The sequence below is a fragment of the Canis lupus genome, chromosome 33 (assembly GCF_003254725.2).
Source record: "Canis lupus dingo isolate Sandy chromosome 33, ASM325472v2, whole genome shotgun sequence".
NCBI lineage: Eukaryota > Metazoa > Chordata > Mammalia > Carnivora > Canidae > Canis > Canis lupus.
In genome coordinates, this window is record NC_064275.1 from 24,388,352 (window position 1) to 24,403,060 (window position 14,709).

The window sequence follows — 14,709 nt, forward strand, 5'->3', positions numbered from 1 at the left end:
TAATCTCTTCCATTCATGACGGTATTTTCCTGTTTTATTTTCTTCATAGCAAAATTGCTATTTGAAATGAACTTGTTTATTTCTTACGTAATTATTTATGCCTCTCACCGTTTCCCCTAAAAGACTGTAAACTCTGCAGGCAGGATACTAGCACATAGAATTAATTCTGGCATGTTGCAGGCCTAATCAATGTTGAATGGATGGATGGACTGATGTATTGGCAAGGCGAACAACCTTCTCACCAAGCCTGATCATTTTTCCCTGCTTGAATTATGAATATATGTATAGTCTTTTAATCAGTTAATTATGTTTACTTGTGGTTCACAGTACCTAGGCCTGTGAACCCAGGACTAACAGTGGAGGGTGCTGGTATATAGCTTCTTGGGCACAGCCAGTGAGACATCTAGAAGCTTCAATTCTGGTGAAACAATTAGCTTTCATGTTCATGGAAAAGGCAGTTTAGTGAGTATTTTTTCTAGGGCTGCATTGTCCATTAGGGTAGCGCCTAGCTGCATGTGGCTACTGAGTACTTGAAATGTATCTAGTCCACATTGAGATGTGCTGTAAATATAAAATACATACCAAATTTTGGAGGCTCAATATGGAAATACAGAATAGAATGTAAAATACCATATTAATAATGTTTCTATTGATTATGTGTCTAAAAAATCATACTGTAGATATGTTGGGTTAGAGGAAATGTACTATTAAAACTAATTCCACTTGTTTTTACTTTTTATGTAGCTGTTAGAAGATTTAAAAATTGTAAAATGACTCACATGTGTAGCTTGCATTATATTTCTGTTGGACAGCACTGGTCAGGGCATTTTCTTCATGCACTAGAGTTACATGTATTGTACTTAGTATTTGCATTTTTCCCTATATACAAGTTTTTTACCTGAATGCCGTGTGTGCCCTCCTTCCCTCCTTGGCTCTCTACCATAAAGGTAGGCTTCATTCTGCTTTTAGGCTCTTTGTTCTTGAGAACAATGATGGATTTTGCTTCTGGTTTAATTTTTCGCCTTTTTGGGGTGGGATTGGTTAGAGTGAGGCGGAGGGTTTTTTATCTGTTTTTTTTTTTTTCCTGGGGATAACGTCAGGTGGAGGGTTTTTTATCTGTTTTTTTTTTTTCCTGGGTGAGGAACTGAGACGTTTTGACTACTGAGATCAAGGCTGCAGTGTTGAAAGTGCTGCTGACTTGTGGGGGACAGAGGGGCCCGAGGACCCTGCAGAACCACGCCAGAGATGGGAGAGCTAAGAGCCAGTACTGAAATCAGGATGGTTGGAAGCCCTATGCATTGTATTAATATATAGTGTATGGGAAATTTTTTATGTGCTTATTGTTTGCATCTCCCTCTTGCTAGAATGTAAGCTCCATGAGGGCAGAGACTTTATCTTCCTTGGTCACTGTAGTTTTCTGGCTTATATCTCTGACTCAGGGGTTGGCACATAGTAAGTAGTCATCAATACATACTGAATGACCACACGATTATTTTTATTCAGGCCAGGAGTAAAAACTATGGCCTTTACATAAAAGACAGTTATTTTCAGTTTCTGTTGTTGCTTGTAGATCTAATGTTTGTGATGCTGTTTTGTATTAATGATCTTCCCTTTTAGAATGCTTACAGATGGGGAGTGTGGATCTGCGTAGCAAAGGGCATTTTCCAAGCAACTGGTGAAACCATCTAACCAAAAGTACATATAACAAATAAATCTAACCCAAGGCTGACATGTGAATTTGTTCACTTAGTCTGTGTTATGGTCATTTTTTTTTTATGGTCATTTTTTAAAGAGGAAGTTTGTAAGAACAAAGACTGTGCTGTTTCAACTGGGGGTTTTATTTGGCTCATATTAAAATTGATGTTACCATAGTTTCCTTCATGATATCAAAGACCCAGATTTCTTTTATCTTTCTGCTTTGCCATTCTTGACTGATCCACTTACACCTTCAGGTAGGAAGAAGGGAGGGAGTAAGGGGATAAAGGTATATGCCAACTGAATCAGTATCCCTTCCCCCTTTTTATCAGATGTCTTTATTGTAGTAAAATTTCACATGACAGAAAACTAACCATTTTAAAGTATACAATTCATTGGCATTTAGTGCCTTCGCAAGATATTGGAACCACCATCTCTACCTAGTTCCCAAGCATTTTCATCATCCCAAAAGAAAACCCAGTACCCATTAAGCAGTTGGTTCCCATTCTCCCCTCCTCCCAGCCCTTGGCAACGACCAGTCTTCTCTATGGATTTACCTATTCTGGGTACTATTCCATCTATACATCTATTGTATAGATGGAATTGTACAGTATGTGACTTTTTGTGTCTGGCTTCTTTCCCTTCTTTAGCATATTGTTTTCAAGACTTATCCATGTGGCATATATCAGTACTGTATTCCTTTCTCTGGCTAAATAGTATTCCATTGTGTATATATACCACAATTTGTTCATCCATTCAGCTGTTGATGGACATTTAGATTGTTTCCACATTTTGGTTATTGTGAATAATCCCGCTATGAACATTTGTGTACAGGCACTTGAGTACCTATTTTCAATCTGGGGGGGTGAAATTGCTGGGTCATACAGTAATTCCATGTTTCTGTGCTATTTGTTTTTAAAGTAATACACATCTGCCAGAACTGTGTGTGATAGTTACTGTCATTTATTGGGGAATAGAAGTGGGGCTTATAATCCCAGATGTCTGTTTTGGATGTGAGGGTCATCAGAGAATACCAGAACTCTAGAGTATCTGACCTGAGAGCCTTTCTGGCAACAGCTACAGAGAACACAGTAATAGGCCAGCATATGAGGTAAGAATTCAAGAGTTCTGGATTTTCTTTCCTGGAGGAACTTCTGAATTCCTCTTTACATCTGTTTCTGGGATTCGGACTCTAAGTCATAACAGGGACTAATCCTGGCCTCCCAGTGCCCTCACTTGGAACTGTGATCTCTTTGCTCCTATGCTCTGTCACATAGTCACACCTTCAAGTCCAGGGTCAGAAGTGGACTAACCTCTTCGTTTGGTTAAGCAGGAGGTGAGGCCCTTCTTTTGAACATGCTTGAAAGCATACCAGTCTGGGCTGGTGGTGAGGGCAACTGTTAAGATCCAGAGGTGGGATCCAGAACTAAATTGCCTTTCACAAGTATTGGCTCAGTATGCAGTTAGCTTTAAGCTGCCCTTATTCCACTGGCTTCAAAAAAACAGGAGGCTGGCAGCTTTTCATTTCAGGGTAGTGACCTACCCGGGAGGTCTAAAGAATGATTCTGATAGTGTTCCAAGAGAATGCTTCCCTGCTGTTATGTGCCTGTGTGTAGGTGTAATGTGTATGTAAGAGGATGGAAAAAAGGCAAAACAGGGTGGGCCTTTATGTTTGGGGGGGAAGGGTGAGGAGGACTCACCATGCTGTGTATCAGTCACATTTCACATCTCTTTGACAGGCTATAACTTCTAGTAAATTTAGTGATAATTTCTTTGCTGCTTTTCCTGCTGAGCAATAAAATTATGGCAGTGTTATGGGCATCTATGTCCATGCCTCCTGCATTAGTCTACTCCTTCAAGACAGACACTGTCTATGCCCTCTCTCCCTCACCCCTAACAGGAACAAAAACACGTACCAAGCAAAGAACTAACTGAAAGTCTGTAACAGTGGCTACTCTTGCCTCCTAAACTACTTTTTCTCAAAGAGTGCATTGGCCACTCTGGGAATTCTTAACTATGTCCTTTTGACTGACAGATCTCTGTTTCAGCAGCTGTCTCATTACACACCACCTCCGCATCCCGAGTGCACTTGGTGAGTTCATTATTAAACTTGCCTTTTTTCCGTAAGTGCAACTTTCCCTCTGCCTTGAATTCTCCCTTGATTTTCTTCCCTCCTCTGTCCTGTGTATCCACAGTCATCACTCTGGAACAAGCCTTTTAGCCTACTTCCTTATGGTAGGAGTGGGTGGTTTTCATTTACTCCCCCATGTTCCATCCATGTGATTCAGCTGGGATTGATGCCAGTCATAGTGATCGATTCGAGAGGAGCATGTGATTCAGGCCAGACAGAGCTACCTCAAGATTTTTGTTGAAATGAGAAAAAGGCACTCTCTTTTTTCTACTAGAGTTACTTAACTGGTAGCTGCTAGTGGACAATCTTTGTCACCAATTGAGGACAGCCTGTCTGAAAATGAAGCCAGCATAGAAGAAGGCAGATACTAGAAATAGTGAGAGACAAATTTCTAACCATAACACTCGAGTCCTGCCACACTAAAAGTCATTTTACCCTTGCAATTATTTCCATTATGTGAGTTGATATATTTTATTCTTAGGCCAATTTGAGTTGGGTTTCTCTTTCTTGCAATTAAGTCTTAGCTTATTTAATATTGCTTTCACTATTCAAGGTCTTTTTCGGTTCCACACAAATTTTAGAATTGTCTCTTCTAGCTCTGTGAAAATGCTGGTGGCATTTTTATAGGGATTGCATTGAATGTGTAGATTGCTTTGGGAAGTATAGACCTTTAACAATAATTGTTCTTCCAATCCATGAACTTGGCATGTTTTTCCATTTCTTGTGTCTTCCTCAGTTTCTTTCATGAGTGTTCTATAGTTTTCAGAGTAAGATCTTTTATCTCTTTGGTTAGGCGTATTCCTAGGTATCTTTGGTTTTTGGTGTAATTGTAAATAGGATTGATTACCTGATGTCTCTTTTTGCTGCTTCATTATAGGTGTGTACAACAGACTTTTGTGTGTTGATTTTGTATCCTACGAACTTTGCTGAGTTCCGTATCAGTTCTAGCAATTTTTGAATGCTGTCTTTTAGGTTTTCCACACAGAGTATCATTCTGTCTGTGAAGAGTGAAAGTTTGACTTCTTCCTTACCTACTCAGAATTCTTTTATGTCTTTTTGTTGTCTGATTGCTAAGGCGAGGACTTCCAGTATTATGTTGAGCAACGCTGGTGAGAGTGGCCATCCCTGTCTTGTTCCTGAACATAAGGGAAAAGCTCTGTTTCTCCCCATTGAGGACAATATTAGTTGTGGGTCTTTAGTATATGGCCTTATGATGTTAAGGTGTATATTCCCTCTATCCCTACTTTCTTGAAGTTTTTCTTTTCTTTTTATCAAGAATGGATGCTATATTTTGTCAAATGTTTTTTGTACATCTATTAAGAGGATCACATGGTTCTTTTATTAATGTGGTGTATCAGGTTGATTGACTTGCGGATATTGAACCACCCCTGCAGCCCAGGAATAAATTCAACTTGGTCGTAGTGAATAATCCTTTTTAATGTACTGTTGGACCCAATTAGCTAGTATCTTATTGAGAATTTTTGCATCTATATTCATCAGGGATATTGGTCTGTGGTTTTGGAATCAAGGTAATGCTGGCCTCTTAGAATGAGTTTGGAAGTTTCCTTCTATTTCTGTTTTTTGGAACAGTTTGAGAAGAATAGGTATTAATTCTTTAAATGTTTGGTAGAATTTCCCTGGGAAGCCATTTGGCCCTGGACTCTTGTTTGTTGAGAGATTTTTGATTACTGGTTCAATTTCTTTCCTGGTTATGGGTCTGTTCAAGTTTTCTATTTCTGTCTGCTTCAGTTTTGGTGGGTTGTATATTTCTAGGAATTTATCCATTTCTTCCAGATTCCCTAATTTGTTGGCTCAACATCACTTATCATCAGGGAAATACAAACCAAAACCACAGTGAGATACCACCTCACGTCAGTCAGAATGGCTAAGTTAACAACTCAGGAAACAATAGACGTTGGTGAGGATGCAGAGAAAGGGAAACCCTCTTACACTGTTGGTGGGAATGCAAACTGGTGTAGCTACTCAAACAGTATGAAGGTTCTTCAAAAAGTTAAAAATAGAGCTACCCTATGATCTTGCAATTGCATTACTGTTTATCCAAAGGATACATAAATACTGATTCGAAGTGACACAAGCACCCCAATGTTTATAGCAGCACTACCCACAATAGCCAAAATATGGAAAAAGCCCAAATGTCCATCAACTGATGAGAGGATAAAGAAGATGTGGGGTGTATACACACACACACACACACACACACACACACATGCACACACACACATATATAATGGAATATTACTCAGCCATCAGAAAGAATGAAATCTTGCCATTTGCAATGATGTGGATGGACGTAGAGGGTATTATGCTAATCAAAATAAGTCAGAGAAAGACAAATACCATATGAATTTACTCATGTGAATTTAAGAAACAAAACAGATGAACATAGGAGAAGGGAAGGGAAAATAAGACAGAGGGAGGCAAACCATAAGAGACTCAAATATAGGGAACAAACAAGGTTGCTAGAAAGGAGATGGGTGGGGGGATGGGGTAATTGGGTGATGGGCATGATGTAATGAGCACTGGGTGTTATGTGCAACTGGTCAGTCACTAAATTCTACACCTGAAACTAGTACTACACTATATGTGAACTAACCTGAATTTAAATAAAATCTTGAAAGGAAAAAAAAGTCTTAGCTTAGATGATGCCTATGAGCCCACTGATAGCTCCACCTTCACTCTGTACTTCCCTTTGGGCCCTGTTCACTTGAGACAGCATTTCACCTAAATCTAAACTTCTTCAACTCTTCCCACTGATCCACATCAGTGTTATAGTCCCATACATACATTTCTCTAGGGCTTTGTAGTCTACCAAGACATTTTTCTATCTCATTCAATCTTCACATAAAGCTCTGAGGAAGGAAGAGAAAGGATTATTACCTTCTTTCTTCAGCTGAGGAAACGAGTTGAAAGAATTTATAATGACTTGCCCATATTGTATTTGGGCCTCAACCCCAAGTTTTTTGACTGCTGATCTAGAAGAATTCTTTATTTTATTTTGTGTTGCCTCCCCTGGGTACAAACATGGCTCTACTCTAAATTCACACTCCCTTCTCCCATGGAGACCTTCTTTTTCCAATATCTGTAGGCCCAATGGGACAAAAGGCCTCATCTTTATTTCAGTATCTCTTTCAGATTGGCTGCCCTCCATTTTCCCTGATTTGGATTCCATTCCATCTGTCTGTACCACTTTCCACAAGTCTTTGTTACTGTTAGAGGTTACTTCTCAAAGACTTAAAACTAGTTTGAGAATGTGACTGGTTCTGGGTTATATTATGACTTTGGCCCCACTGCCCATTTGAGAACCCCTTGACTTCTTCAGCTCTCCACCTTCTTTAACAACTGAAGATCTCCCCCAAAGCCCCTCAAATCATATGTTCCTAATCTGCTTTCTGTGCTTCTATGCCTGGGCTAGGAAGTGCAGCAGCAAAGATACTAACACATGCACTCCAGCTTATTTTTATCTGGGCCCTTCCTGCTGTTCAGATCTCTAGGTGGCTACATTCCTACAGTGGTTGCTCCTCTCTTCTTGACCTTTGCCAAACTGTTTGTGGTCTTGCTTTCTCCATTTATTTGATGTCTGAGATCAGTTTGCCTTCATATAACCTCTGTAATAAACATTATTGGTTGCCTATTCAATATCCATTGCTCCCTTCTTAGTAATACCTGATTTTTGCTAAGGGATCTCCTTTCCAAAGAAGTACATGTGCTCCAGGCAGAGTCCTCCATACAGTTGGTCCTGATTGAGCCAAGAGTAATGTAGTCATGATTGGGGCTATTTGTAAATATTCTAGTTCTCCTAGACACCTAGTAAGACTGCATTTCGTAGCTTGTTTCAGTTAGATGTGGCCATGTGACTTGCTTTGGCCAATAAAATGTGACTAGAAGTGATCTATATCACTTGTAGGCAGAAGACTTTAAGAACCAGTGTAGGATTCAGCAGGTCCCTTTCCCCCTGCTGCAGTGATTGCTAAACCATTTGCCAAGGTAAAGCCTCCATCAGACTGGGTCCGAGTGACCATAATGGTAGAGCTCCCCCTGCCGACCTACACTGGCATGCAGAGATCAAGAAACAAATTTTTGCTGTATTAAGCTACTGAGATTTGGGAGTTGGCTGTAACTGCAGTATAAGCAGGCTATCCTAATTGACAGTAATCTCATCTAGTCTGCACTAGGAACCTAGCCTAACCCTAGCAATCTATGACAGTCCTTGGCCAAGGAATTGGTTAAGAAAAAGGCTTTTGACTCACTTGGTACACTGAGGTAAGAAAGGAGATTTGCTGGAGTCTTGAGGAAGGAAATTTCCTTATTTTTAACAGAGCCACCAGAAGAGATGAAGTCTCCCTTCCTCTGGATGTTATGTGTAAATTTGAAGCCTGGAATTACTAGAGTCATCTTGCAACCATCCTGAGGATAAAGCCAACACACAAAAAGGTAGTACCGAAAAGAGTCATAAAGAGATGAAGCCAAAGCCCTGATTGAATCATAACCAATCATCATTGTATCTCTGGTCTTTCTCAGTTAGAAAAGCCAATAAATTCCCTTTGCTGCTTAAGCCATTTGATTTGGGTTTTCTGTTACACACCTCCAAACCTAACAGTTGTAGCTTCCTGTCTCCATTCTTTTTTTTTTTTTTTTAAAGATTTTATTTATTTATTCATGAGAGAGCCAGAGAGAGAGAGGCAGAGACACAGGCAGAGGGAGAAGCAGGCTCCATGCAGGGAGCCCAATGCAGAACTTGATCCCAGGACTCCAGGATCAAGCCCTAGGCCAAAGGCAGGTGCTAAACCGCTGAGCCACCCAGGGATCCCCATCCATTCTTCTCTCTACTTTCCACCCTCCCATTCAGTTTCAGCAAAATAATAACTAATAATGGTGTCAATTTTTAGAAAACTTACTATGTATCTGACACAATGATAAGTACTTTCTGGGAGATTCTGATTCCATTTCAGAGTAGCAAATGTATATGAGCTCTTTGAGAGCAGGAATCTTATTTATATTTGGTTTTCCTACAGTGGTGACTTGGGGCAAAGTAGTTGCTCAACAAATATTGATTATACAAGTATGAATTGAGTTTTACCTCAAAGAGCTTGCAGTATTGATTATACAGGTCTCACAAACCTGAAAGATTAGAGACCAATGCAAGACAGTATAAGCTGTTAGGTACTAAGTTGAAGTTCTAAAGAGCATGTTACTAATAAAAAAAAAAGCTATGAAGAAGAGATACCATTATTGCTGGAAAGTTAGGTGTAAAAGGTTTTTGGAGAAGGTCATATTTGATCTAAAGAAAAAAAAAGATGACATTTGAATAAGCATAAAAGGAAGAGTGAATGTCACTTAAAGTCAGGGCAGTAAAAGTAACAGCATGGTATCAAGAAGGAACATGATGCATTGAAGAACATTCAGTACATTCAATTTAGGTGCTCAATAAATATGCGGGTTTTTTTTTCACATTTCTCATCATGACACAAAAGAGCCATTTTCCTTGAAATGTTTGATGTAGGCTTGATATAAACATGGTATGGCCACTATCCTATTTAGCTGCTTACTTGTGCAAACCTCTTGCACCTAGTAGGCAGTCAAAGATGTCTGTAAAATTACAAAGACATTCATGCATGTACCATTTTTCCCCAGAAAAAGAAGCTTCCAAGGGCCTGTCTGCCAAGCATTCTACTTCTTTTCTGGCTCTATTAACTCAACACTGGGCACACTGGCACACAGTAGGCCCTTAGTTAAGTACTTGATTGAATTGATATAAACTATCTGGTTTGAGAAGAAGCTATTTGCCTAGTAAGCCTTGTTTCTTAGCCCATCAACACTTCATCAAACCTCTGTCAGATCAGATTCTCAATAGGGCATCTTAAATACATGCTATTAAAATACCTAAATAGAAGTCCCATCTGTTTGAATAGACTGAGCCTGATGAATCAGCCTGAGAGGTGGGAGGCTGATCCAGCCAGACATGAACCGATCGGGTGGGGAACAAGCAGCTCTTTCTCCCTTTGCCACCCCAGAGTGCTCACATCAGAATGTACAGATTTATACAGAGAAAATGGAATCAACCAGTTAGCAAAATATGAGGACTGACGCAAGCCACAGGGCAGCGTTTGTGAGCTAATTAAAAGAGGTCTGGCTGCAGCCCCTTGTCCCAACTGTGGGTCATGATGGAACATGGGTCAATGTAGGAGAAAGAGCTGCCCCAGGACTTGCCCCTTTCATAATTCTTATGCCTCTGAAATCTGGATTTTGTTTTCATGCAGTTATAAAAAGCATTTTAAAAAACAGGACTTATTTTGGGAACTGTCACTGGTGAAGTTACCAAGGACTTAAAGATCTAAGATAAAATACAATGATGGAAAAGTGTTAAGGAAGCTGCATCTTTTTTTTTATTTCCCCAAGGATTTTGCACAAGCATCTATCCCTGATGAGATGTTATCAAGCCTGTGTTTCCAAATGATCTTGTCTGCCAGAGTTCTAATCATAGTCAGCCTCTTAAGGACCCCAATCTCCCCTCTTCCACCTCCCTATAAACAGTCTGGGTATGGATTGCAGTCTTTTGATGCTACCATAAAGAAGAAAAAAAATTGGGGGTGGGTTCCTCTTCATCACACCAAAATACATGTTAAAAAATGTTCTTTCATAAGCTTTGCTCCTCTTGGTAGTACCCAGCACAAAAGGCTTTGCACACAATAGGTGCTCAATAAATAATGTGTTCAATTACATTGAATCATTTCTCAGTTCTCTTGGCTAAAAAAAAAACTTTGATGTTCTTTCTTATCACTACTGATTTCTCTTCTGCTCTTCTGTCAACTTGTCTCTCCATATCTGTGTCCTTAACCCAGTCCCTATGCACACATGTAAACACAGTCCCACTCTTGTTTAGGTGTTTGTAGTACTCTATTAGGGTTCTGTCTAGGGTATTCTCTTTATTAGAGAGGAAGTGAGAAAAAGAAAAGAGTCAAAAGATCCGGATTCTGGTCCTAGCTGTGCCATTTACTTTAGGTCTGAGGTAAGTGACTATGCCGGATTTCTCATGTCCGAAATAAGAGTAATAATAATATATGCCTGACTTACCTCCTAAGCTAGTGCCAATGTCAAGTAAGCGATACATATGAAAGGCTTTTGACAACAGAAAAAGCATTCTAAATAACTTTCCTATTATAAGAATCTAATCCCTTTTTTCAAATTCACGTACCTGGTAAGGCATATACAGTATTAAGAAAGTTGTCCAGAGTGTGTTTCCCCAGGAAATGGGCTCCTTTTCACCCCTTTCCCCAGGAGAGGGTAACTGGCTCGCTTCCTGGGGACTGAATGGGATACTTTCACTCTTAAGAATTCATTGGGGTCCTAGGTCATGCCCTCAGTTTTACAGCATCAGAAATTTGATCGTGGCAGAGACTCTGTGTTGATTAGACTCAGGGATGCTGACTCATACTAACTCACAAGAGACTGATATATAACCAGAATGCCAGTTTATTAATTTACAGTTGGAAACACTTGACCTGATCTGCTCCTTTTCTCCCTATTACCAGTTGCAAGGGAAGAGAGATCATCAGAAGGTTGCTCAGTGAGCAAGGAACTTTGACTAGGGGAGTTAGGTGACTCAAATTTTCAATATGTCAGGCTCATCTGGCTCGGTATCCCCTCAACAGGAATCTGCCCTCCAGATGGTCTAGATGTTTCTGTTAGGGGACCCAATTCCAGAATCCGGCTTGCCTTAGCTAGAGTGTGCCAAGTATGTCCTTTCCCCTCATTTCCTTTGCTGAACAACCCTCTTCTTACCTACACATTGCTCTTCATATGTGTTAATCCTTTTCATACCTCTTACAGTGGAACTATGGTTCCCAAAGCCAATCTACTGGCTAGCGTGCAGCTGATTGCCCCCAAAGCACCTGGAAGACTTTAAATAAATAAAGACCTTTTTGGCTCTAGAAAGTCTAATTTATTGGGTCTGTGGAAGGGTTTAGGAATCTGAATGTTTAAGGGATCATTAGCCAGGCTGGAGAGCAACTGATATAAAAGTTTTATTTTTCTAAGAATCTACACTATTGCTTTCAGATGACTTTGCGTATACTGATCTGATCCATTATGGATGGATTATATAGGTTAATTCTCAGAACAAAACATTATTTCCTAGTTCTCAAAGGCCAGTCACTGTTGAATACTTGAAACAACCCTATTTCCTCCCTTCTTTCCTTTCTTTCTTCCTTCCACAAATATTTATAAATACCTAATGCATAAGGTTTACCAAGGGAAGGTTGTGAGGATTAGGATATATTATCCTGATGCATAGATGGCTCTATGTCTAGCCAATAAAACCAAGGCCCAGCACTGAACAATCTAGAGACAATATCCCCATGGTAAGCAACTCTGGGTCTTGTCATACTTCCCGAGTTGATGTTCTCTACAAAACAATCAAAAGCTCACAAGCAGACTTGTGGGAAAAATCCAACTACTGTGTTCCCATTCCACTCATGACAAAGAAAACAGATAACTGTCTTTCCTTTCAAGCATGGTTCCCATCTCACAAGCACCTGACAGTGTCTTACTTCCAGCAGAGCACCAAAATCAGGGGAATCAAGAGAGAAGCATCTAAGGAGCGGTGCCAATGTATGATGGCCATTGTGCTCCCATACTGGATATGCCATATGCATCACAAAAATACTAATAGGGGCTAATACCCCCATTTTCCAGATGAAGAAATTAAAGTTCAAAGTGGTTGAATAAATTGCTAAAGGTCATGGAAGCAGTAAGAAGTAGAATTGGGATTTGAATCTAAACCTACTCAATTCCAAGTTCTATGTTCTTTCCATGATTCCATAGTGCTTAGTAAACAGGGTTTTGAAGTGAGAGTCTTCAGCATAAGATTCATTGTGCTAGGCATATGCACAAGCATTGTAGATAATACTTTAAATTTCTCTATACAAAATTATATATAAATAAATATATCATATATGCCAGTATCTAAATCTGCACTTGGCTATACAGATAATTCTGATTCCTTCCTGGAAAAAAAAAAAAGGCTATAACTGAGGAAGGATTGGGGGTTAGGGATCAGGATACCTGGTTTAGAGTACTGGCTCTGCCATTTACTCAATGTGTGCCTTGAAAAACTCCTTTTTCCTACCTGGGCATCAATTTCTTCATCTGCAAAAAGATGGTTCATACTAGATCTCTAATATGCTAGGATTCTAAGAGTCTCTTAGAATTATTACTATTACTATTACTATTAATTACTATTACTATTACTATGTCTCTTAACTGTTTTAGTCAAAGCATAGCAACCAAATACTAGAGAAAAACAAGCTGGGGGAGCCTGGGTGGTACAGTTGGTTAAGCCTCCAATTCTTGTTTTCAGATCAGGTCGTGATCTCTGGATTAAGACACTGGGCCCCACATCAGGCTCCACACTCACCACAGAATCTGCTTGAGATTATCACTCTCTCTCTGCCCCTCTTGCTCATGGTCTCTCTCTCTCTCTCTCTCTCTCCCAAATAAGTAAATAAATCTTAAAAATAAAAGCAAGCTGAACATATATATTAGAAAACTGTTTGAAAATAATTAATATTTACTAAGTACTTTATAGATGCCAAGGACTGTACTAATTTACAAACTTGAATAAGTCTTGTCATATCAATTCTACTTCTATCTGCCCAGGATCCCATGACTGGTCGATAGAGAAGCCAGTACTGAAATCCAGGCCTGATTCTGGGGCCAGCTCCCAAATATTCTCCTGTCCCCTGTATGCTTTTGTTTTATGGCTCCCGCTCTGATGACTGTGTAGAACAGCTATTATCTGACCTTGGAATATGAGGAAAAAGGAGCCCATATCAGCTCAGGTAAGGAAACTTTCTAGAGATGATTGTTATGATTATGTCTCTTTGGGAGGGGAATAAAAGTCAGGCTGAATATATTGAGATTCAGAGTATATTTTCAGTTCAATGGTATCAGAGAAATTATTATACTGGTCAGCAGACCCTGGCCATAAAATGGCTTCTGTTTGTTAACTTTATTAGTATGCTTTGTTTTCCTAGCCCTAAGCTAATAAAAGTGAGGCTCCAGTTCCTCTGATTGGGTCGAATTAAGAGGAAATAAATCAATGAGGGAAAAATTCCTTTTCTGTCTGGTACTGATCTTGTGGAGGTGAAGGGAAGAGGGAGGAAGTGATGGTTCTGTCAGGGAGATGAGAACAATCAGAGGCTTGAATCTTGCACAGACAGGAGCTGCTGCATTTATGATCATTCTGTTCAAATGATTCCCTGATACCAACCTGTTGCCTCTGATCTTCCTGTACAGGGAAGTGGAGTGGTCATGAACTATGGTCTACAAGGAACTATAAGCACATCATGAGTCTCATCTACCCTCAGGGGAGGATACCTGGATCAGACCACAAGAAGGTCCAATCCTGAGACCAAAAGTAGAAGAATAGGGAGTAAGATGCAGGTAGTGTCACTACTTTCTGTTTTCTTCCTTGCTCACTATGCACACTAATGAGGCCTCTTTTCCTTCTTTGTGAGCCTTGTATTATATGTCATGCAGGTGGGCTGGAGAGAATTGAAAAACGCTGTCTATAAATTGCTCAACCTAATTTAGAAGTCATTCTGCACAGTGTACCCAAGCCTACACTTTCAATAATGTCAGAAAAGTTTGCTTTATTTTGCAATGCATCAATAGGTTATGGCATTTTTACGAAACCTACAAATGACACAAAGCTGGAAAGTATAGTCACAGAGCTAAATCAGAATTCAAAATTGTCTAGACAGTCTAGAGTGTCTTGTCTATCTCAATAAGATGAAGTGTATCAGAAATATTGCAGGATTTTATATCTAGGATAAAAAAAGAATGGAGGAGATTACCTGGACAGT

The 14,709-nt window shown here is 39.7% G+C and overlaps 1 protein-coding gene across 9 annotated transcripts in view; it reads left to right on the forward strand.

The window, feature by feature from the left end:
* The window catches only part of GTF2E1 (general transcription factor IIE subunit 1), a 90,432-nt gene extending 76,145 nt beyond the window's left edge, over positions 1 to 14,287 (forward strand). For 8 of the 9 annotated variants that reach the window (XM_025475927.3, XM_025475986.3, XM_025475918.2 and 5 more), the window contains one exon: positions 8,164 to 8,399. In XM_025475927.3, the coding sequence (XP_025331712.1) occupies positions 8,164 to 8,233 (70 nt within the window). In that variant the 3' untranslated portion in view covers positions 8,234 to 8,399. Of the gene's footprint in view, positions 1 to 8,163; positions 8,400 to 13,501; positions 13,684 to 14,140 lie in introns of those variants that run through there. The other variant, XR_003147045.3, reaches the window with a different exon arrangement.
* Positions 14,288 to 14,709: the final 422 nt, after the last annotated feature.